This window comes from Cajanus cajan, chromosome 11 (assembly GCF_000230855.2).
Source record: "Cajanus cajan strain Asha chromosome 11, NIPB_CcT2T_4, whole genome shotgun sequence".
Taxonomy (NCBI): Eukaryota; Viridiplantae; Streptophyta; class Magnoliopsida; order Fabales; family Fabaceae; genus Cajanus; species Cajanus cajan.
Genome location: NC_138527.1, coordinates 38024218 through 38047415, shown reverse-complemented (window position 1 = coordinate 38047415; position 23198 = coordinate 38024218). Strand labels below are relative to the sequence as shown.

Sequence of the window (23198 nt, the reverse complement as noted above, 5' to 3'; positions counted from 1 at the left end):
CTAACAACTTAACAACATGATCTACTAATAAATTTTGTATAAATCTCAACACGTCTACACATTTCACATCATGCTCCTCACAACTCACAACATTATCATTTCATCATATTTTACAACATATAAATAATCCACATATAAATATAGCAACTTTAGCAACATACCATGTATTCAACGCATTTTCTATTTGGAACAACTACTCATTTAGTTTACAACACTATACTCAACATGCATCTCTTCATTTCACTTTCTACTCATCATATATCTCAATGTAATTATACAACTCCATATGAGTTCCTAAACTCACATACAACCAAACAACATACAATCTAGCTTTCCTTACCTGAATATTGGCTCCGAACAGCCAAGTATTCGGGAAGAAGTAGAATTTTCTTTCCGAAGCTCAACCTGGAACTTCAATCCACCCAAAGCAAGCTTCCTAGTCTAGAGTCCTTCTCTCTAAAATTTCTCTCTAAAAACCTCTCATTCTCCTCAACTGCACAACATAACTAATGACATGAATTGTTTAATTGTTGATCACTTAATGAGAAGCTCTATGAAATCCAGCATATAACAAGATATAACATACATAGTTATACATCATCATATTTAACTTATTCATAACATAGTAAGTAGCAACAAATAAGATTATAATGCATATGCAATGGACAAAGACTACGTGTTATTATGCATGTGATGTCGGTAAAAATATCACATATCACACTTGTGCATTGCCACTAGCAATACACAAGAGTAGTTTAGGAATACATGTCGAGTCACATCCTCTATGCACTCTCATTAGAAAGACGTATTACCAGAATTTGGTCGATATAGTTAAGTCTTTCAAGATACATTCCATGCTCACGAGGGTAGGATTAGGACTTCCAAATTGAGTTATCCTCAATGTTAGCTCTCAAGCTTTTACACAAGAGACATTCTTCGGTGATGTATTCCACATTGTACCCTTAAAAAAATACTTTTATGCATATGATGCATGTCAAACAGACATTATGCATAACATTTCACATGATCTCATTGATCCACTATCAATTGATCCCATATCATAAAATGATCAACCATTCTCAATATAACAATTAACAATTCAACAATATCAATTAAATATTAGCAATCAATGACATAAGAGATCACATCACTACAACTCATACATAGGTCACAAGCATATCAATAACAAACTCATATACTAGAGTTTCATAACTTAATCTTTTACAATATCACATGGTCCAAACACCTTAGCTAAAATGATATATATGCTATAAAGTTGATCTTAGCTTTATTAGAAAGCTAAGATAATTATCTCCAACTTTTATGTTGATCTCAACACCTAATTATGTCATCTACTATTTTAAACAAATACAAAATTGTAACATTTTAGCCTAAATCTGATAGTCTGATGTTCAATCACTAATGTGATCATAATATAATTTGATCATAATATAATGTGTAGATGCATACATATATAATGAACCTTTACCTAGTGGAAGAGATAATATTTTCACAACATGACAAACCAAATTTAAATTTTAAAAACCAAAAAAAAAAGAGAGAAAAGAATATGTGTGTGTACATATGTATATAAAAGGAATATAGGATTGTAACTGTTTTTTTGTCTCCACATTTTTTTTAGATAATTTTACTCTTAAATTTTTAAATAATAAAAAATAATATTAAAAATTAATTATCTTTATCAATTTCAAGACTCAAATTTAAAATTTTGTAACTTAAAAGACTACCTATAACACCAATTAATTCAATAAATACTAATAATTATTAAAAAAATCTTAAATAAAATATAAATTCATAGAATGTGTCAATCCTACTAATGTATACATTATTTTAATTTCTCTATAATCGTTAAAAGTTTGGCAATGAGGGGATGACCGACTTTGGACATAACAAAATCGGCCATGTGATAAAGCATCGTACATAAGCAACATTTGTTTTAGTAGGAACAAGACAGAGGATGTCCATTAAGTAATCTCGTAGTCCCTTCGCTGTCATTTTTACGAGGCATTTGGGTGTTGAGTACTCGACACGTCGTGGAATTGTTTCTCGAAAATGAAAGCTAACCAATCGACAATTCAACAGTAGACGATAGTCACATAGATACAGTGGACCTGCATGCCCTTCAGGAGTGCAGCTACACTTAAAAGATAATATTAATATATGTATGTATTTTATATTATTTTTTCCCCACTAAATTTATAATTTTAAATTAATGTTCTAACTTTTTTAATTGTTTTCAATTTTTATGTAATATTTATGATTTTATTTTAATATATAATAATAATTTTTTAAATAAATTGTTGATACCTAGTGTTCCTACCGTTAGTCGGCTATCATCAATAAGGCCACCGCATCTAAGATATTGTCCACTTTGGCTCGTTAGACCGTCACGATTTTATTCTTTAAAAGACATTTCGGTGAGTTAGAGAGAAATAATGTTTATAAACTATCATTAACCTCGATTCTTAAGCAATGTGGGACTTTTAAGCTGGAAGACCCGGTAAAAGTCTTACGTTTGAGGACAAGGTCCCATGGTTCTCCTGCTACACCCTTTTTTAATTTTATTATTTATTACATTAATTGCGAATCGCAGATAATTAAATCACTTCAGAAGATGCTTACTATCAAGACATTTGCAAGGTTCGGTCACGTTTGAGAATGCCATATTATAAAAATCAGGTGGGACCAATTTTGAATTCAATACGCCGAAAATTGGTACAAGCTTAATGCACTTAAAGTTAACAGAATAAACAGGCAATACATCGACGGCTTTTGAATTATCAACTTGCTATAAGATTCCCTGTATCAAAATCCATAAAATTTGATGAAAGTTCACTAAAAACTAACATTAATTGGGTAACAGTTAAATTATTATTATTGAGGTTTGAAATTGAATTTCGCTTTCACGACATCAAGTTCGTTACATGCAGAATGTTTGCGAATTCAAAAGAGACAGAGCTAATCTTTTATATATGAAGTTAACCTTTGATTGTTGATGGACCTGTAATGCATGGTTAGTGTACACATCCTTTCGTCGGAGTGACTAAATCAAGGAAAGGTGATGGATTTGTTTTCAGAAAAGTTTGGGAGTCATTCATTCGGTAAAGTGTGTGTACATGGGATCACGGAAGGGAAAAGTTGGGTTGGGAATTGGGAGGAAATTTCTGTCTTATAATAGTGGACGTGAATAAATGACGATTATTATTTATTTATATATATTTTAATTATTTTATCATTAATTGATATGAAATGAAATTTAAGATATTTTTAATATATTTTAGCATTATTATGTTTTATATGTAAATAAATAATGGAAGGTCCTTTTTAATGATTTAGAATAAAAAGAATTTAAGTTTTTCTTGATATATTTTTTTACGTTTAATATTATTGTAATTAGTATATGTATCAATAACGATCCACTCATTTAAAATTAATCTAGATAATTATGATATTATTTTAAAATTACTCTTTATTTATATATTATTTAATATTTTATTTTTAAGTTAATATAGAAGTTGAATTTTTTTAATATGTCTTTGGTAAATGGATAAAATAATAATAATAATTTAGGAAAGAGAGCACTTAAATTTTTCTGGATATACTACACGCAACAACTATAATCCTCTGGCACTCTGGTTTAGACATGGGAGTGACGATGGAGCAAGGAGAGTGTCGTGCTCAGATTGGTTGAGGCGGCTGAGGCGAATCTGCTTCTGATTTTGGTCACTGTTCCATCACTGTGCAATGTGCATGGCAGAGCTCTTGTCACATGATTCCCTCCAAGGTTTTTTGTCCCTACTCCTACACAGCTTCGAAATTTTTACCAGAATAATATTTTTAAAAAAAAATTACAAATTTAACACCCGTACATCTTTATTTACTGAACCGAATTCTGAGCTTCTAAGTGTTATTTTTTTGGCTAAACGACCATTGTGGTGCACTTTTAGAAACTTATTACCAAAATGGGGCTGTTTTGAAACATTTTACACCTTTGGGGCTCTCCTACTGGGTGTCGTTATGGGCCACAGCGACACTCATGACACGTGATTTTTTTTTTTTTGGCTTGGTTGGGCTGGATCAGTGTCGCTATCAGCTGGCCCACCACAGCTGATGGGCTTAAAAAAATTATGTAACTCATAGCGACACTGGGTAAACAAAAAAATAAAAAAAAAGGAAAATAATAATAATGTAAAATAAATATAATAAAGTGAACTATTTATTATATAATTATAAAAAGAAAATTAAGTTTAAAAAAAACGTAATTTTAAAATAAATAAAATGTATTTTTTTAACACAGGCGCTGTGGCCCATAGCGCCTGAGTGGAGCTATGGGCCATAGCGCCCCAATTTAAATTTTTTTTTTTCGTTTTTAAATTATTTTATACATTTTATTACTTATTTTTTAAAATTAACATTTTTTTCTTATTTCAATCTTTTTTTCCCTTTTACCCGTTATTTTTTTTATAAATTTGTAAAAAAAATTTATATTATAAAAATATTAGATATATTTTTATAACTGGCGCTATGGGCCATAGCACCTGAGAGGAGCTATGGGCCATAGCGCCCCAATATTTTTTTTTTTCGTTTTTAAATTATTTTTTATATTATATTACTTATTTTTTAAAATTTACATTTTTTTTCTTATTTTAATCCTTTTTTTTCTCTTTTATCCGTTATTTTTCTATAAATTTCTAAATAAATTTAATATTTAAAAAATATTAGCTATATTTTTATAACTGGCGCTATGGGCCATAGTGCCTGAGTGAAGCTATGGGCCATAACGCCCCAATATTTTTTTTTTCGTTTTTAAATTATTTTTTATATTATATTACTTATTTTTTAAATTTTACATTTTTTTTCTTATTTTAATCCTTTTTTTTCCTTTTATCCGTTATTTTTCTATAAATTTCTAAATAAATTTAATATTTAAAAAATATTAGCTATATTTTTATAATTGGCGCTATGGGCCATAGCGCCCCAATTTGTATTTTTATTTTTTTTTGTTTTTAAATTAATTTTTACATTATATTACTTATTTTTTAAAATTTACAATTTTTTCTTATTTCAATCCTTTTTTTCCCTTTTATCCGTTATTTTTTTATAAATTTCTAAACAAATATTATATTTAAAAAATATTAGATATATTTTTAAAACTGGAGCTATGGCCCATAGCGACTTCAGTTTTTTAAAAGTGTTGTTATAGGCTACAGCGACGTTATTTTAAGCCGAATTGAGTCGCTATAGCCTATAGCGACTCTTTAAAGGTCTCCACCAGCTACAACGACTCGTCTAATATGGCGTTCATGGCTTATATTCAGACCCAAAATTGCCACGTGTCATGGGTGTCGCTATGGCCCATAGCGACACCCAATAAAAGAGCCCCAAAGGTGTAAAATGTTTCAAAACAGCCCCATTTTGGTAATAAGTTTCTAAAAGTGCACCACAATGGTTGTTTAGCCTATTTTTTTTGCTTTTTTCACTCGTAATTCGGTTCCCCGGGAACCGAATTCTGAGTGGTCATAATATACTTTTTTTTTGGCGTTTGTGGGGAAACCTATTTTGAAAGTGGAACGGCCCGTTCTGAAAGCAGAACGGGCCATTCTCCTTAAAGCCACAGAGTCAGTTTTTTGCAATTGAAACGGGCAAGAACGGACCGTTCCAGAATTAACAATTAACGAAAAAATAGACCCGTGAAACGGCCCATTCTGAATAAATTTTTTAGTTAATTTTTTTAACCTGGAACGGGCCGTTTTCGTTTTAGAACAGCCAGTTCCAAAATTGAAATTTACACATTTTTTTTAATGTGGAACGGCCTTGGAACGGGCCGTTCCAGGATCTATTTTAACGAAAGAAACGTGGTTTGGAACGGGCCGTTCTGGTTTTGGAACGGCCCGTTCTGGGGCAACAGTAAACACGCAGGTTTTTCTATAAATAGGCCCTCTCCCGTTCATTTTTTTTATGCGATTTCAGCTAAGTTTGTCTCCTTTATTCGTTCCCTGTACTGCTTCTGATTCACCTTGATAGTAAGAAATTATTTTTTTGGTTCAATTTTCATTAACGAAATAGCAAAAATGTTGTTGTGGAAGCAAAATGAGCATAGGTCTGCCTTCATTGGTAGAACAGTAAGTTTAGCAGTTTCGTTATTTACTTTAAATTTCAATGAACTTGTAAGAAATTAGTACTAATTTTGGTAATTATTGCAGGAGACTGAGAATATTATTTGTTCTTACTGTCATTCAATGCCAGAACCCCACCCTCTAATTGTTCCTATACTAGAGGAAGTTGGTTTTTCTGGGGTTGCAAACCTCAGACATCTGAAAGTGGATCACGCATTAATCACAGCTTTGGTTGAAAGGTGGAGACCTGAGACTCATACATTCCATTTTCCAACTGGAGAGTGCACCATAACACTGGAGGATGTTGCACTTCAACTTGGCTTAAGAGTTGATGGTTTACCAGTCATTGGCCCAACATTATATGACTGGGAGGAAATGTGCTCCACCTATCTCGAAATCATGCCAGTTAAAGGTGAGTCACTAATTGGCTCTATGATTAAGTTAAAGTGGTTAAGAGAAAATATGTTAGAATTACCAGAGGAGCCATCTCAAGAACAACTTGATGCACATTGTAGAGCATATATATTAGGTTTAATAGGAGGTATTTTGATGCCTGACAAAACAGACAATAAGGTACATCTTATGTATTTATCTTTATTAATAAATCTTAGAAGAACAAGACGATATAGTTGGGGGTCGGCTTGTTTAGCTATGTTATATAGGGAAATGTGTAGAGCTACAAATGTTAGTAGCAAAACAATGGGTGGTTGTACATCTTTGTTACAGTCTTGGGCATGGCATCACATGTCATATATTGCGCCTATTTCCAGGTTACCAGCAACATTCCCTCTAGTCTGTAAATGGAGCGGAGGCAGAGTTTTAAACTTTCAAAATGTACCTCATAATGATGTTGTTGGATATAGATCAAGGTTTGATCACATTCAGAATGATCAGGTAACTCTTAAATCAAAGTTTTATTATTATTTTTATTTTCTTTTGTTTAGCATAATATGTTAACTAAAGAAGTTGAATTTTTTTGTAGTTTTTATGGGCGCCATATGCAGTATTGCAAACAGCAATACCGATGCAAGCATATAGAGATGCTCTACTATGGACATCATGCACCTCCATTATTTGTTTTGCAATTGTTGAATGGCACCAATCTGATAGAGTGAAATTGCAATTTCGTCTCTTCCAGGATGTCCCTTCTCCACCAAATAATTTGGATAACCTGCACAACATTGACATGAGGGGAAGACAAGATGAAAATTGGGTTACAAGACATGCTCAATGGATCGACATATGGAACAATAGACGTGAGCACATATTGATGAGTCATCTAATGCAAGGCCCACTGTTTCACACACGAGAATACATGGAATGGTACATGGCCAATTCCATCTATTTTTTATCTGAGCCACGACTACTACAAGATCCAAGGACCCATCAATAACGAAGGACTTCCACAACATTTGAGACTGGTGGAACTTCCATGCGATCGCATGAAGAGACTGGTCAGCATGTATCAAATCCTCAGTACGTCACTCCTGAACAAAACATAATTGACAGACGACATTCATTTGCAACAACTTCAGAGGATTTTTTTACAAATTTATTTGGAGTAGATTTTAGAACTCCATCTTCAGCACAATCATACATGCAATCTCTTTACCGTCCACAATTCGGTAATAAACCTGGAAGTTCTTCAGCACCATTTCAACATCCGGTGGTTGATGATGAACCAGATCCTTCTGAGCAACAACCTCCACGGCGTAATCCAGGCCGTAATAGACGTCGCCCTCGTTGTGGAACTGAACACCATTACGAAGATTGAAAAATGTATATAAATCACTCTATGTTAATGTTATTGTTTTTTTATTTTAATGTACTATGTGTCTTTATCAATGTAATATGAATTTTAATGTTATGTATTTTTACATTTAATGCACTAAGAAGGTTATAAACTATTATAATTATAAGTATTGTAGCTAACACAATATACGATTTCAACACAATATACGATTTCAACACAAATACAATGTAGTATCCGATACTAACACCAAGTAATTAACTTTAATATTACATAACTAAATAAACATATTACAACTGATTACAACAATAATGATCATTGATGGCAGGAACTACATCCATGACTAATATTCGGACATGTCTTCCTAGTGTGACCAGGAGTGTGACAATAAGAACAATTTTTTACATGAGTATGTTGTTCTAATATCCATCTCTGTTCTAATCCTGGTGGACTTTGGTCGACCCTTGGAAGTTCTCTTCAGTTCTAGAATTGGCCACAAAGTTGGACCAGTGTAAGTAGGCCAATAATCTTCATGTCGAAGCTCTCCAAACTGTCCTTCGTATACCTTTGCAACTTGTTGTAAGGTATATATGGGAGATATGTACCTTTCATAGTCATGATGTGCATGTAAGCATGAAGCAAGTACATGTGAGCAAGGGATGTGAACTTTCTGGAACTTGCCACAATCACACCACAATTCATCAAGCCTTACTGCAAATCTCCCAGCTGGTCGAACTTCTTTGGAATGTTGCGTTTCTTCCACTAAAAATCTACTGCTTGATCTGTCAAAGCTGATAACTCTATGAGTATTTGCCTTAGACTGTGCATCTTGAAAAGTTTTATTAGCAATTTTCGAGTAGACATGTCCAGCATTAATCATTGCATCCACTTCCCTACCTCTTTCAACGAAAAACTTGTTGCAACGAGTGTATGTGGCCATTACCATGGAACAAATTGGCAAATTTCGTGTTTTGTTCAATACGGAATTAATTGACTCAGCTAGGTTTGTTGTCATGTGTCCCCAACGTCGTCCATTGTCCCATGCTAGTGTCCATTTTTTCCTAGGAATGTTGTCTAATCATTGAGCTGCTTCAACATTATTATCTCTTACTATGTTGTAATAGTAAAAGAATCTAGGTTCAGTCATCCCGTAAGCTGCAAAAAAAAATGTTAAATAACGAAAAGTAATAATCAAATGCTTTTAAAAAAGTAATCAAAAGGTGTAGCTTGCTCAAATGGCTGAGAAGGTATTTGATTAAGGTCCATGATTGGACCAGTTAAAAGCTGTGTGTATGACTCAATGTCGTAGTTGGAGGGGATATCATAAGAAGGGCCATATGGGTTAGTGTTCTGGTAACTTTGATAAATTTCATAAGGTGAACGTGAAGGTGAAACTTGTGGTGCATGTGATTCAACTGTAGTAAGTGTAGCATATAATTCAATACCTGATTGAAGTTGATTAGTATCATGAACATTGAAAAGTTCCTCAACATCTTCATCATCCGTCAACTCAACACATGTATAGTTACTAACCCCTGGGCCAAGTCTAATAGGGTATCGAAAATGTATGGTAGCGATCCTCTCAGAATCTTGTCGATGTAGCTTTGTGTGGATGACTCTTTGAAGCCTTTCTAGAGTAATTCCTCTCTTGATACGAACTAATTTTGCAGATGGAGAGGAGAAGGTGATTCCTTCATTCGGACATTGGTTAATGGAACCATCAGAATGAACAATAACGTAGATTGAAGAAGCCATTTTATGAAAGGTTTAAAGGAAATGAACGTGATTCTAAGAAACTGATTCAAAAGGGGTAAATGGAAGGAATAAAGGAGAGAAGGTTGGCTGAAATCGTGTGGAAAAAATGAAGGGGAGAGGGCCTATTTATAAAAAAACCAGCATTTTTACTGTTTACCCAGAACGGGCCGTTCCAAAACCAGAACGGCCCGTTCCAAATCACGTTATAATGAGTAAAATCGTCTTCTGGAACGGGCCGTTCCAAGGCCGTTCCAGATTCAAAAAATTGTTTAAATTTATACTTTGGAACGACCCGTTCTAAAACAAGAATGGGTTGTTCTTGGCCCAAGAACGGCCCGTTCTTGCCCCGTTTCAATTGTAACAAGGCTTTAAGGAGAACGGCTCGTTCTGCTTTCGGAACGGGCCGTTCCACTTTCAAAATTTGTCCACGTTTCCCTGCAAACGCCAAAAAAAAAAATTATAACCACTCAGAATTCAGTTCCCGGGAACCGAATTCTGAGCATGCACAGTAAAAGGGTCTAGTTCAGTAAATAAAGATGCACAGGTGTTAAATGTGTAATTTTTTTTAAAAAAAATATTATTCTGGTAAAAATTTCACACAGCTTCCCAATTTTATTCTTTCTATAATATTCTATCATTAACTACGAAATATTATATGTAGCAATAGAAAAACAAGGAAATATTATACCACTAAAAGCATAGAATTGTTATAATTGTAAATTTTAGTACCTTTTTTTATATAAAAAAAAATTAACATTCACAACTGTAAATAGATGAAAATCAAGTTAAATCGAAATAAATAATTAGAATAATTATCCATAAAGATTGTTTGCCTAATCATGAAATTGTGATTAAAAATAAGACTTGACTCTTATAAAAATCAAGGTGGTGAAAAAAAGTTAATTATATTTTGTTAATAAAAAAATATTTGGATAAATATTTTTGGACATGGAAGCAAAGTAGATTAAGAAAGGTGGAAATGACATTATTGAAGGAAAAGGAGGAAAAAGAAAAAGGCAAAGACAGTAAGATTTGCACACGTAGATGGAGGTGGTGGATTGGCGATAAAAGGCAATGGATGTGATGAGAATTGTAGAGAAATAGCAATACTGCAATAGCAATAGAAAGAGCAGAAATGTTTTCCCCACGAGACATGCCTTCCCCGTCCTCAATCTTCTCGGCCTACGCCTCGATGACGGCGTCCATCATGCTCCTCCGTTCCATGGCGAACGAGCTGATCCCGCAGCCCCTCCGCGGCTACCTCTTGAACGCCATCCAGTACCTGATAAAGCCCCGCTCCTCCACGCTGACCCTGGTCATCGAGGAGTCGACGGGCATCAGCCGCAACCAGGTGTACGACGCCGCCGAGGCCTACCTCTCCACCCGCGTCAGCCCCGACAACAACCGCCTCAAGATCACCAAGACCCCCAAGGAGAAGAAGCTCACCCTCCGCCTGGAGAAGGGCGAGAAGGTCCTGGACATGTTCAACGGCGTCCCCTTCAAGTGGCGCTTCATCTGCGCGGAGTCCGACAAAAGCGCCAGCAACAGCCCTAACGAGCACAACAGCATCTCCGTGAGGTCTGAAAAAACGGTCCTTCGAGCTGCGGTTCCCGAAGAAGCACAAGGAGATGGCGCTCCAGGTCTACCTCCCCTTCATCCTGGACAGGGCCAAGGAGATGAAGGACGATGAGCGCCTCCTCAAGATGCACACGCTCAACACCTCCTATTGCTACAGCGGGGTCAAGTGGGACTCCATAAACTTGGAGCATCCCTCCACTTTTGAGACCCTGGCCATGGAGCCTCAGCTGAAGGATGCGGTCATGCAGGACCTTGATAGGTTCGTGAAGCGGAGGGAGTTTTACAAGAGGGTTGGCAGGGCCTGGAAGCGTGGATACTTGCTTTATGGCCCTCCCGGCACTGGCAAGTCTAGCTTGATCGCTGCCATGGCTAATTACTTGAAGTTTGACATCTTTGACCTCCAGCTTGCCAACATAGTCAGGGACTCTGACCTCAGGAAACTGCTTCTCGCCACTGCCAATAGGTCCATTTTGGTCATTGAAGACATTGATTGCACTGTCGATCTGCCAGACCGTCACCATGCTGAGGGACGTAAACCAACTGACGTCCAGGTACTCCTTTCGCTAATTTCATCTTTCACTTTCACACACTTAATCAACACAATCACTAAATATGTCTATAAGTTTAGTTTAAAATATCATAAATACGTTATCTATATATACTATATTGCCTATTATAAATTATCTGTTTCTCTATTTAAAAATAAAATGCAACTAAAAATAACTATCATTTAGCTAGAGAAAAAGACTGTTTCATAAATGATTGTTGGGTCCTCAGACAGGGCCTTGGTATCAAGTTAGACATGGATCAAAACTCTCGTGTTCTCGAGGGCTTCTTCTTTCTTTCTCTTTTTTGCTAAATCTGCGAGATTTTGGCCAAAAATTGTTGTTTGTCGGGAAATTGTTTATTGGTACGAATTCATGTCATACAATTATACAAATAAGCTAAATTAATTTTTTATTTACTATGGAGCCAATTATATTAAAACATCGGTGTCTAAAAAACTTTGTATCAAGAACTTTAGTACCATTTGTCATTGTTGTTTTTCGAATGCCAAGCAAGCCACGTGGGTTCCGATTGAACCATGCAAGTTGCAAAAGTTAATTCCTTCCGTACAGAGGGTTTTGGAACCCTTAAAAAAAAGCACTAATGATATATGACACCTATGTTAATTGTTCACGTCACGATTGTGTTTGAATTTTTTACCGGTCCCATTCTACTCACAATTGTTTTTTCATTTTTTTTTCATCTCGGTTTCTTTTTTTCTTTGTTTACACTGTTGATGCTTATTAAATTTTTTAGTTTCGGTGGTTGTTTGTTCAAATTTAAATGTGTTTTTTAATTTTTTTTCATCAGTTTTTCTTTGAGAAAGAACTTTTAGTTTATCAGATTGTTGAGAAAGAGCTTTTGGTTTATCAAAAACTGCAATTTCAAGGTGATTTGCATAGGAAAAATGGTGGAAGGGGATGTGATAGAAGATTGATGATAGTGGATTTCAAAATCAACTTTTTTTGAAAGGGCATGGAAGGAATTAGCTTTGCAAAATACCATGCGTCATTAGGGCCATTTTGTCATGGGTAGGGCACCTTTTTCTACCTTTTTTTTCTTGCTAGTGGGAACGTGCCATTTATAAAAGCACACCCTAAATTGGTAAGTGAGGACTTTGGGGCTACGTGGAGCTTAATAATTGGTTAACAAAATTCGGTTTTGGCGATAATTTAATTGTAGTAAAGTTAAAGTAAAACCGTCCAAAGCATTGGACACATCATCAAAGCGCGACTTCTGAAGATCCAAAAAGGCATTTCGCTATCAGTCCACGCAATTCGTTCAGGAACTTGATTGTTCTTTTCCTCTTGTTTGTTGTTTTCTGTTTGACAAATAGCGAGAAAAAGAGTACAACGTACCTGTGGTTCGAAGGTCGTTGTTAAATGTTACAAGATGGTGTTGTGGTGGATGCCTTATAAGGAATCATATTTTATTTATTGACGTGTAAAGCTTCTATTGTGGACTGGTGTTGCTATCATATTTTATTTTATTTTGGTAGAACACTAGAACATGTTGCCGGAACATTTAATATATATTGTTTATTTTCATGGGAAATTAACAGCACCCATGTATAAAAAGGAAGAACATGTTAGTGAGTAGTGAGGGAGTCCTTCAATTTTCTCTAGCTAACTAGTTTATTTTGGTAGAAGATGTACGTTGTCGAAATATACTATGTTATGAAAAATTAACAGGTTTTATAAATTTAGTTTGAATTGTATTTATATATTTTTGAAATCTAAATAGTGAAATTGGTGGTGGACTGAGTTGTGCATGTGATGGATATGGGTGCAGTTAACTTTGTCTGGATTACTGAACTTCATAGATGGGCTATGGTCTAGTTGTGGAGACGAGAGAATAATCATATTCACGACGAACCACAAGGAAAGGCTAGACCCAGCACTGTTGAGGCCTGGAAGAATGGACATGCACATTCACATGTCCTATTGCTCCTACCAAGGCTTCAAGCTTTTGGCCTCAAACTACCTTCAAACTCCCTCTGACCACCCCCTCTTTGGGGAGATAGAGGGCCTCATAGAGGACATTCAGATAACCCCTGCGCAAGTGGCCGAGGAATTGATGAAGGACGAAGACGCTGATGCCACACTAGAAGGATTCGTCAAGCTACTTAAGCGGAAGAAGATGGAAGGTGACGTATGCGAGAACAATAGTTCTGATAAAACCCAACCTAAAAGACGCAAGCTTGGTGGCAAGCAAAAACGAGGAGTTGGGACACAGAGAAGGACAAGAAGAATTAGAAGAGGGTCTAGTTTGTAATTCAGTAATTCTAACCACTTGCTCAAATTTCAAATAATTAAGATTGTTGGAGCTACTAAAGTAATTCAAATTTCTCATTTAGGCTTCGGCCTTTTCTTTCTTTTTAATTAATCTATTATTAAGACTTAAGAGCCTAGCTAGCTACATTTCCTATCCAAAGTTTCAAACTGTGTATATGAGCAGAAGAAAAGAATGAATGGCAGAGTGTGATTGCTAGTACTAAATCAACAATCTCTATGTACATGTAAATGTAATTGTCTTATAGTGGTACTTGTAACAATGCTCAATGTCTAGTATATGCAAACAGAAGCTTCATCTTCTCCATAACCAGAACCTAGGCTTGCCTCTGTTTCATATCAACTTCTTTTCTGTTTTTATTTATTTTCATAAATTATTATTTAAATACTATTTTTATTTTTCAACTTTATATTAAAAATGTTTAAATAATAAAAGTTTTTTGTCACCGCTTATTCTATACATTACTAAAAAGGGTAAAATAAAAATAAATGACAATTATTTTTAGTATAAATATAATATAATATATTATAAAGGTTCTTGGATTCAACCAGCTCATGTTTAGGAATGAAAATACACTAAGTGAATTTAAGTTTTCTTAGTTTGAGCCTAACTTTATAGTTAGAAATATTTCTTCTATATCTATATATAAGTAAAAAAATATAACTAGTTTTACACAAATTAAAAAAAATAATTAAATATTCTTAATCATGTTAATTATAGATAATGTTTCAATTTATTATTTTAGAAATATTTTTAAATTAAGAACATTAAATAAAGTTAATTTAGTTTAAATTTGCTAAAAAAACTTAAATATTTTTTCTTATATATAAGTCAAGAGGAAGTAAATGACTAGGATTGAGTCTATTTATCATTCAAAAGTTTGGATTACGTAAAAATTTATCTCGATTTACTAGGTATTTAAAAGTTTATTTTAAGATTTGCCTTCAAAATAAGAGTGAAAATAAATAAAATATATTTTATTAAAATTGAGTCTAAGTTGTTTAGTATAACCATATTTTTAACGTTTAATATGATGATATTTACAATGTTACTTAAAAATATATTTTACAATAAAATATTTAAATAACACATAAATATATTTTAGTAAAATACATTTATTTTTAATTTTTTTAAGTATTTTTTTAATTCTTTCAAAATAAAGAAAACATGCATTAAAAAAGAGAAGAGGCGAATTTTATTTCGGTGAAAAATTGTCATTACACATATATTACTCAGATTATTTTCTCATTAAGAAAATACTAGGTTATCGACCCCTAAGAATAAGATGGACAGGTTAAACAAAATATGTTAGTATACGGATTGACATTTTTTTGTTGACTATTTTTTTTTCTCATAATATATATAACTAATTTTAATTTTTATACATATAAAATAGTTATGTTAAAATTTTCGAATCCAACATTCATGACTTCATGAGTTGTTGGACCTTCGACCTACATCTAATAAATTTTATTTGTTAATTTATTTTTTAAGGAATATATAAACATAAATTGACAAAGTGAAATACTCTAATCAAACATCATTTGTTTTATCTTTATTTATATTACAACCTGCAGCACAAATTCATTTTAATTAATTAATAATATTCGAATATGACTTTTGAAATTTTTTATTAAAAAAATTAACATGAAATTATATATTTTTATATATACAATTGACTTTTAGCACATGAAATTTCATCTTTGGCAGTATCCATTCAAATAGCAACGAAAGAAAAATGGTCGTCCATTTATCATCACTCAAAATGATAAGTCTGCAAACAAACACAATAATTGAGAAGATGAGATGAACGAGTTATATTTAAGGCTTGGAATTAATTTTTGTGTGATTAAATAAAAATATAAAAAATATCTAAGTCAAATTTTGATAAATCTCTCTATAAACTAGATTTGAAGTTGTAGCTAGTATAAGAATTTTTAATCCATTATGTGTTACATAATAATATAAATAAAATTATTCACATATGTACAAATATTTTGCATATATTTGAAAATAATCGTTTTAAGTAAATTTTGACTATGATTTAATTGAATTCTTTACTTTGACTTAAATATGTATTTTTAATTTATTTCATATTTTCATAATTATTATGCTCAATTACCCTATAAAATAAATCATATTTTGTGATAAATTATATTTTATCTAAAAAAAATTCTTTTATTTGGATGTATTTGTTTGGATATAAATATATAAATACTATTAATGGAGGACCATTCAAGGAGAGCTCACACATAAAGATCATTAGATCTTTAACTATGTCTATGGTTAGGAGGCTATAGGAAGTTTCTATATAAAAGATACTTTTTAGACCTATGCTCCACATAAGTATTGAGTATGTTTCCTCTTATTAGTTTCTTAGTCTTCATTATAAACACATTATATAGTATTTGTACATAGTAGATATTTGTATATGTGCATTTTTGCCTTTGTATTTGTGAGATATTTTTTTCTTTCTTTTTAAGTCACACCCTTAGGATTCTAGGGTATGTTACTTGGAGCCTTTTTCTCCACTTGACCTTATATTAAGGATCATTGATTTTTATATATTCTTAGTTTTAGTAGTGGGGTGGCAAATAACAAATGTGTAGGTGAAACTAGCGATTAGGCCCTTAGTGGGCCTAAACTAATTTTTAGATATTAGGCTTGTTTTGCTCCATTTAATTCAAGGAATTGATTTAGCTAAGTCTCACCTTCATTTGGTGAACCTAACTAAACCAATTATGATATTTTGGATTAGATTAAGTGAAGGAAAACAAGCAAGGCCGCATAGCTTTCTTACTTGGCCGAATTTTGCAAAGCTTATCCAACACACTTGGTTCTTGTTAGTCAAGGAGACAAGGTGACACTTGGCAACTCTTGATTGACTCTTCTAGATCTAGGTGTTTCCTCTAGAGACAAGATAACACTTGGCAAGCTAAGATTGGCCAATTTAGATATAAGTGCTCCTACCTTGTCTAACTTACTCTACAAGCTACTCCATCTCTATATATAGGTCTATTCACTTGTAAAAATCACTTTTGGATGTTATATTGAGATTGTCGAGTTTTTATACTCATAATTCTCTCTCCCTAAAAGTCCTAAAACTCTTTGATTTAGTTCTAATTATTTTATCCTCTTCAAAAAGAGTGTGGTGAGGATTGAAGTGATTCATCTTCCTCTAAGGAGTGACATCACTTGAATATTGTTCTTCACCTCCTAATTAAGATGAAATCTGAAGCTTCTACTTCCATTGCAGGCATTGGTGAAGCATGAGAAGTGTCAAGAAGACAAATGTTTAGAGAGAAACTTGAAGGAATGTCGAAGCCAATTCGAATTCTCTAGAAAGTTTCCATCATTTGGTTAATATTCATTTTTTTGTCTTTTATGAGAAACAAAAAGATGAAAAAAATCCTAAAACATAGTTATTACTACATTGTACTCATTTTGCTTGACTAGTTGTAAACACTATTTAGTACCTTATTTGTAGATTCTCTTATACCCTTTGTTGATTATAGTTGAATTTTTCTTTAGTCTGGATGATTCATAATTTTTACTCTTACATTGTGAAATTTTGACGTTAAAAATACATGTTTCTTGTGTATTTGGATTATTTATTTTTATTTTATTTTGTTAGTGCTCTTTACATATTTTTACATGTAAAAGGATTTAATTTCCACTGCATTAATATTACTCTTTGTCAAAAAAAAAATTGTTATTATTTTCGGTTTTCCCATCACGCACTGGACTATTGGAATTTGAAACCTAGAGGTTGGCATACACAATGCTTGGACAACATCATCTTTTAAATTACAAAAATGATCACTAAACCCCTCCAGTGCACCGATCATAACTATCTAGATAACATTCAGCAAGAGAGAAAGAGAAAAATCACTAGTACACAATACACATTTTACGTCGATTATTTTAGGGGTTTTTACGTCAGAAAAGCCTCCGACGTAGAAGCGGGAGACGTAAATTTACGTCGGGGCGCGAAAACCGACGTAAATTTACGGCCCGTTCTGCTTGATAGACCCAGGAGTGTATTCTGCAAACCCGGATTTGGTCACTTCCTTCTCCTTCTACAGCTTCAAAAACTCGAAATACAACACAAACATTATTACGAAAAAAAACATCCCAGAAAACACAAACTTGATGGAAGATGCTACCTCATAGAACCTCCTAGAAAAGCCCATGACCACGCGAAGAAGAAACAGAAGAAGGTGCAGATGAACGCCATGAAGGAGGAGGCGCGGGAGAAGGAAGAAAAATAGAAGAAGGAGGAGGAGGCACGGGAGAAGGAAAAACAATGAACATTTTGAAATTTAGCTAGTGCGCGCTCACCTTTTAACAGGTTCTGGGGTTATTTACGTCGGACACAATGCTTAACCGACGTAGATGTTAAAATTTACGTCGGACCCAATTAGGACCGACGTAAATAATTCAACAAAATTAGACCGCATTTTTATAACGTTGAATTTACGTGTTTCCGACGTAAATTAGGTGACATAAAAGCCTATTTTTACACTAGTGAATATATATAATATGATAAAAATATTTATAAAATATTTAGTTTTAGCTGGTAGAGTGTATCCAGTGCACCAAACATTATCATGTAATTTACCATTCATGAGTAAGTGTGTAGGCACATACGAAGAAGTTTCCATGCATTTATCAGGTGGAAGAAGTAGACCTTACATGTCGGAGAAACTTCTAGGTAGATAATGTTTAAACTTCCAGGTATATCACGTAAACATGGCAAATGAACGGTGGCCTTGCAATATCGAAAGTTGATTTTAAAAAAAAGGAAAAATAGTAATTGATGAAATAATTGTTAGATTCTTCAACGAAAATTCTAACATGAAGTACCAAAGAATGTGGTACATAGATGAATTACTATTTTTAACCATTAAATTTAATATTATAATAATCAACGATTTATATTTATTATCTATAATTTAGAAAAAATAATATTTTTTTATCTTGCAGATTAGTTCCTGTGTTTTGTACTCCATGTAGGAACTCACCCATGAGCTGCCACCCACGATGGCGCCCGACACCATCGTCGCCACCGCATGTGACCGTGACCGTGACAGAACTCGCGACAGAGAAAGAGACAGAGAATGAAGACAAGACAAGGATGACCGTAATCGTGACTGCGATCGTGACCGTGATCGAGCGCGTAGCAAGAGAACCCGTTCGCGCTTGATCGTAGCCACTCCCGCCACACGCACTCTCTCTCGCCCACTGATCGCTCCCACCACCGCCGCCACCACCGGACTCCCTCCCTCGACCCACCGCAAAAGCGCCACCGAAAAGACTCCGCAGATGAGGAGCACAAGGAGACAAAGAAGGCGGTGTTGGACTTTGTGGACGACATCGTGAAGAAGCAGTAGCAGAAGCAAAAGGAGAACGAAGGCGCAGGAGAAGACGAGGGGAACAAGGACGAGGTGGAGATGACGAAGATGCTCGGGATTCCCACTGAATTTGACTCCACCAAGGGAAAACCAGTGGCCGATGCTAATTAACGACAGCGATGTCAGAGCTGTCACCAAGCGCCAACCGCCCTAGTACTTGAACCACCGCGGCAGATTTCACCGTGCATTACTTGCTGAGAGGAATCGCTAGGATTTTTTCAGTCGCCACCCACGGCGGCGCCCAACACCATCGTTGCCACCACCACTTCCACCACCCGGTTCCCCTCCCCGTATCACCTCCCTCATCCACTGCCACCTTCTGATCCTCCACCAACATAAAACTATTTAACATAAGAACTATTTTGCAATTATAAACAAGTTGAAAAGCATGCTATTGCAAGTTATTTTACTATGTTCAACTGCTTCATGTTAAAAGCGCTCTTTATATTAATCGACTCCTATGTATTAAAGGTAAAAGTATTTTTAAGTATTATTTTTTTAATAGAAGTGTTAAAAAAATTAAACATCTTATTTGATTGATTTTTTATTTACTATATTTATTTATAAATTAAATTCTAATATATTTAAAATAAATTAGCAATAATTAAAAATAATATTTATTCTGATAAATATAGAAAATATTATTAAAGATAATATATTTATTTATCTTAAATCTAAAATATAATTTTAATATAATTATATAATTAAATATACTGTATATTTATATATAATTTATTAGAAATTTTAATTAAATACAATAAATTTTTGGCATGTGATGCACATATTAAAATATTAATTGTTATAAAAATTGGGGAGCACCTTATTGTGTAACAGTTCAAATTTTAAATATTTATTTAAATAAATAAAATAGATAGAATGATATACATGCCAATATGTAGTAGTAGAAGAAGATTTGAGGGTTTTAAAATTAATTTTACAAATAAAAGAGAGACAAAAGGACGGCAAGTTTTAGAGGAAAAAAAATTTAACAAAGACTTAAAGGGAAGTAATTATTTATTGACTTATTAATATGATGTGGAAACAATAATCCATTTAAAAATGGATTTTTCTTTTCATCCTTTTGAACATTTGAAAGGACACCAACTTTGAAAAACTAGGCAGAGCACTGCTTCATCAGCGAGCAATAGAGAAAGAAAGAAAGTGAAGAAAAAAACAAAAGTAATCCAACACTGTGAGATCACTTGATTTCAGAATATTTATTACTATAAAATTTTTCTAATAAATTGTACCTACACATATATGATTTATTTATATATTTTATAATAAGAAAACTTTAACGGTGTTATTAAATCGAAGGTGAGAAATATTTGATATTTCTCTTCTTTTATATTCATTATTGAGGGTCTATAAAAAGATTAAAAGTCAAATTTTTATAAAATTTTTTTTGCTTACATATAATTCTTTTCTTTTATTTAATATGTTTTAGTGACATGAGTGACTAATTCTTCAATTCTAGGATTATGTTATAATTATTTTCCGTAAAATTTTAATGATAAATTCATGAATTATTTTTCGTTAATTATCGTATTATTTTAATATATTATTTTTTATTTAAATTAATGATAATACTCTTTTAGTTAATATGAATTTAAAATAATTAAATTTTGAAAATTCACATAATCAAACTCTTAATTTTCAATTGAATGTGTGTTTAGATCGTATCGGAGCTGAAAAATAAAAAAATAAAAAAAAAACAAAAAATGAGTTTGACTCATGTTCACGGTGTATTGGTAATATGTCGGTGTTGTCGAACACCCTCAATGCCTCTGTTGCTAGCCCTATCGGTGCGTCCTGGACACCCTAAACCTTGCATCGTTTAGATTGCTGATTAGATTATTCTACTTTATCAAGTAATAAGTATAACAACTGGGTCGATTCAAACATTTTTCAATCAAATTGTCTCAGTTCCATTGACAGACAACATTTCATTAATTTAATTTAAAAATCTCACATTCATTATATCATTCTATTTGTCATACAACATTTTCTATTATTTTCTTGCCTCTGTTTTAAGTTGTAGGAACAAGAAGAAAAATTGTAGAAGAAATTGAATTTTGGTCTTCAATCTCCCAAGACATTAACTTGGCCAGCACTCAGGTGGCATTCTACTCGACTATCCTTGCCACGTTCTTTGAGAAATTCAACAAGCTTTTCTAAAGCAAGTTGAGGATCCTCATTTCTGATTAGCTGTTCTGCTACTACCGCTGGGGTGACATTTGTTTTCTCCAATAATTCTTCAATTTGTTCAAAGAGTGGATGATGTCCTTCAATGCCCAAATAATTAGAAGCCAAGACTCGAAAAGCTTTCCCTTTGAGAAAGGACAAGTGAATGTGCATGTCCATACGACCAGGTCGCAGCAGTGCAGGGTCTAATTTTTCTCTGTGGTTAGTAGTAAAGATTATGATCCTCTCCTCTCCACCGCTTGACCTCAAACCATCCATGTAGTTGAGCAAACTCGATAGACTAAACTTCTTAGTAACCTATGCATCAATGATCAATTGTAACAAATAACTCTCATTACTTAAATGCTTGTTGCCATATAATTAACCAGTAACACAAGTGTATATAATAGAAAAACAAAAACAAATTTACCTGATTCGGATCATTGCTGCCATCAAACTCCGAGTCTGAATCAGTAAAATTATCTTTGTAACTTGGTTTTGATCGCACTTGCACCTCTTGGTTGCAGTCTACGTCTTCAATGACAATGATGCAACGGTTAGATGTATCCCTCATGCATCGCATGAGATCCGAATCAGAATAAATAGAAGAGAATTCCAAGTCATACACATTGAATTTCAAGTAATTGGCAATAGCTACAATGAGGCTAGATTTTCCAGTTCCAGGGGGTCCATACAACAAGTAGCCACGCTTCCAAGGCTTGCCCACTTTCTTGTAAAGTTCCTTTCTCCTCAAGAATCGATCTAAATCATGGATGATAGCCTGCTTCAACTCAGAATTCAAGGCTAGTGTGTCAAATGTGGCAGGATGGGACAACTCAGTTTCATTCCAATAGTGATGTTCCCAAGAGAAGATTTTAAGAGCCCTTTTCTCAGCTTTAATTGCCTCGTATGTTTTCAGTATATGTGGTATATATCGATCCAATACTTTCTCTCTATTCCTCTCATTGAAGGACAATACAAAGGCATGCGTCCTGTTAGAGTCGTTTTCGGAGCCCTCATCCAGTTTCCAAGTGAAGGTGGTGCCTTCGAATTTGTCCACCACCTCTTCACTTGCATCCACTGCGAAATCAAGGTGTTTTCGGTTTTCTTGTTTGCCAACTTTGAGCGATTTGAAGGTGCGGGTGATCCTAGTGGGGAGGTACTCCTGAGCAGCATCGAAAAGTTCATTGCGGTTTCCCAAATTTCCATCCCAAAGTTGGTTAATTTTGAGAGATACTTGATTATTTGGTTGGGCATTGAAGAAGGCCTCTAGCTTTGAGGCAATGAAGGACCGAATTTGATCTGGTACGAGATCATTGATCGCTGTTCTGAAAAGCATCATGAATGTGGAGAATGCTGCGTATAACTCGAACCATGATGACGCTGATGTGAAAGAGGAAAACAGGTTCTTGGTGTTCAATCCCATTGGACTCAAACGTGAGAACATTGTGTGAAACCCGATACTCATTTATATTCATTTCAATTCTTAATGCTTAAGTTATCAATGTTTTCTTAAATGTTATTTTTTGAAGAAAAAAAATT

The 23198-nt window shown here is 33.8% G+C and overlaps 3 protein-coding genes and 1 pseudogene across 3 annotated transcripts; 3 read left to right on the top strand and 1 right to left on the bottom strand.

Annotated features, from left to right (window-relative positions):
• Positions 1-6092: 6092 nt before the first annotated feature.
• Positions 6093-7530, top strand: LOC145953532 (serine/threonine-protein phosphatase 7 long form homolog). The gene is made up of 4 exons (XM_083067507.1): positions 6093-6143; positions 6225-6710; positions 6864-7031; positions 7120-7530. The coding sequence occupies exons 1-4, from the start codon at positions 6093-6095 to the stop codon at positions 7528-7530; spliced, it is 1116 nt and encodes a 371-aa protein (XP_082923633.1).
• A 3106-nt stretch (positions 7531-10636) lies between these two features.
• On the top strand, positions 10637-14367 carry LOC109800515 (AAA-ATPase At5g17760-like). Its single transcript, XM_083066590.1, is given in 3 exon segments — positions 10637-11227; positions 11229-11771; positions 13558-14367. Coding segments are annotated over 3 exon segments (1476 nt in total). The 5' UTR covers positions 10637-10777; the 3' UTR covers positions 14041-14367.
• A 4328-nt stretch (positions 14368-18695) lies between these two features.
• Positions 18696-19949, top strand: LOC109799891 (uncharacterized; annotated as a pseudogene).
• A 1415-nt stretch (positions 19950-21364) lies between these two features.
• LOC109801020 (AAA-ATPase At2g18193) lies at positions 21365-23198 on the bottom strand. The gene is made up of 2 exons (XM_020361984.3): positions 22087-23198; positions 21365-21974 (listed from the first exon to the last, which is right to left on the bottom strand). The coding sequence occupies exons 1-2, from the start codon at positions 23122-23124 to the stop codon at positions 21555-21557; spliced, it is 1458 nt and encodes a 485-aa protein (XP_020217573.3). The 5' UTR covers positions 23125-23198; the 3' UTR covers positions 21365-21554.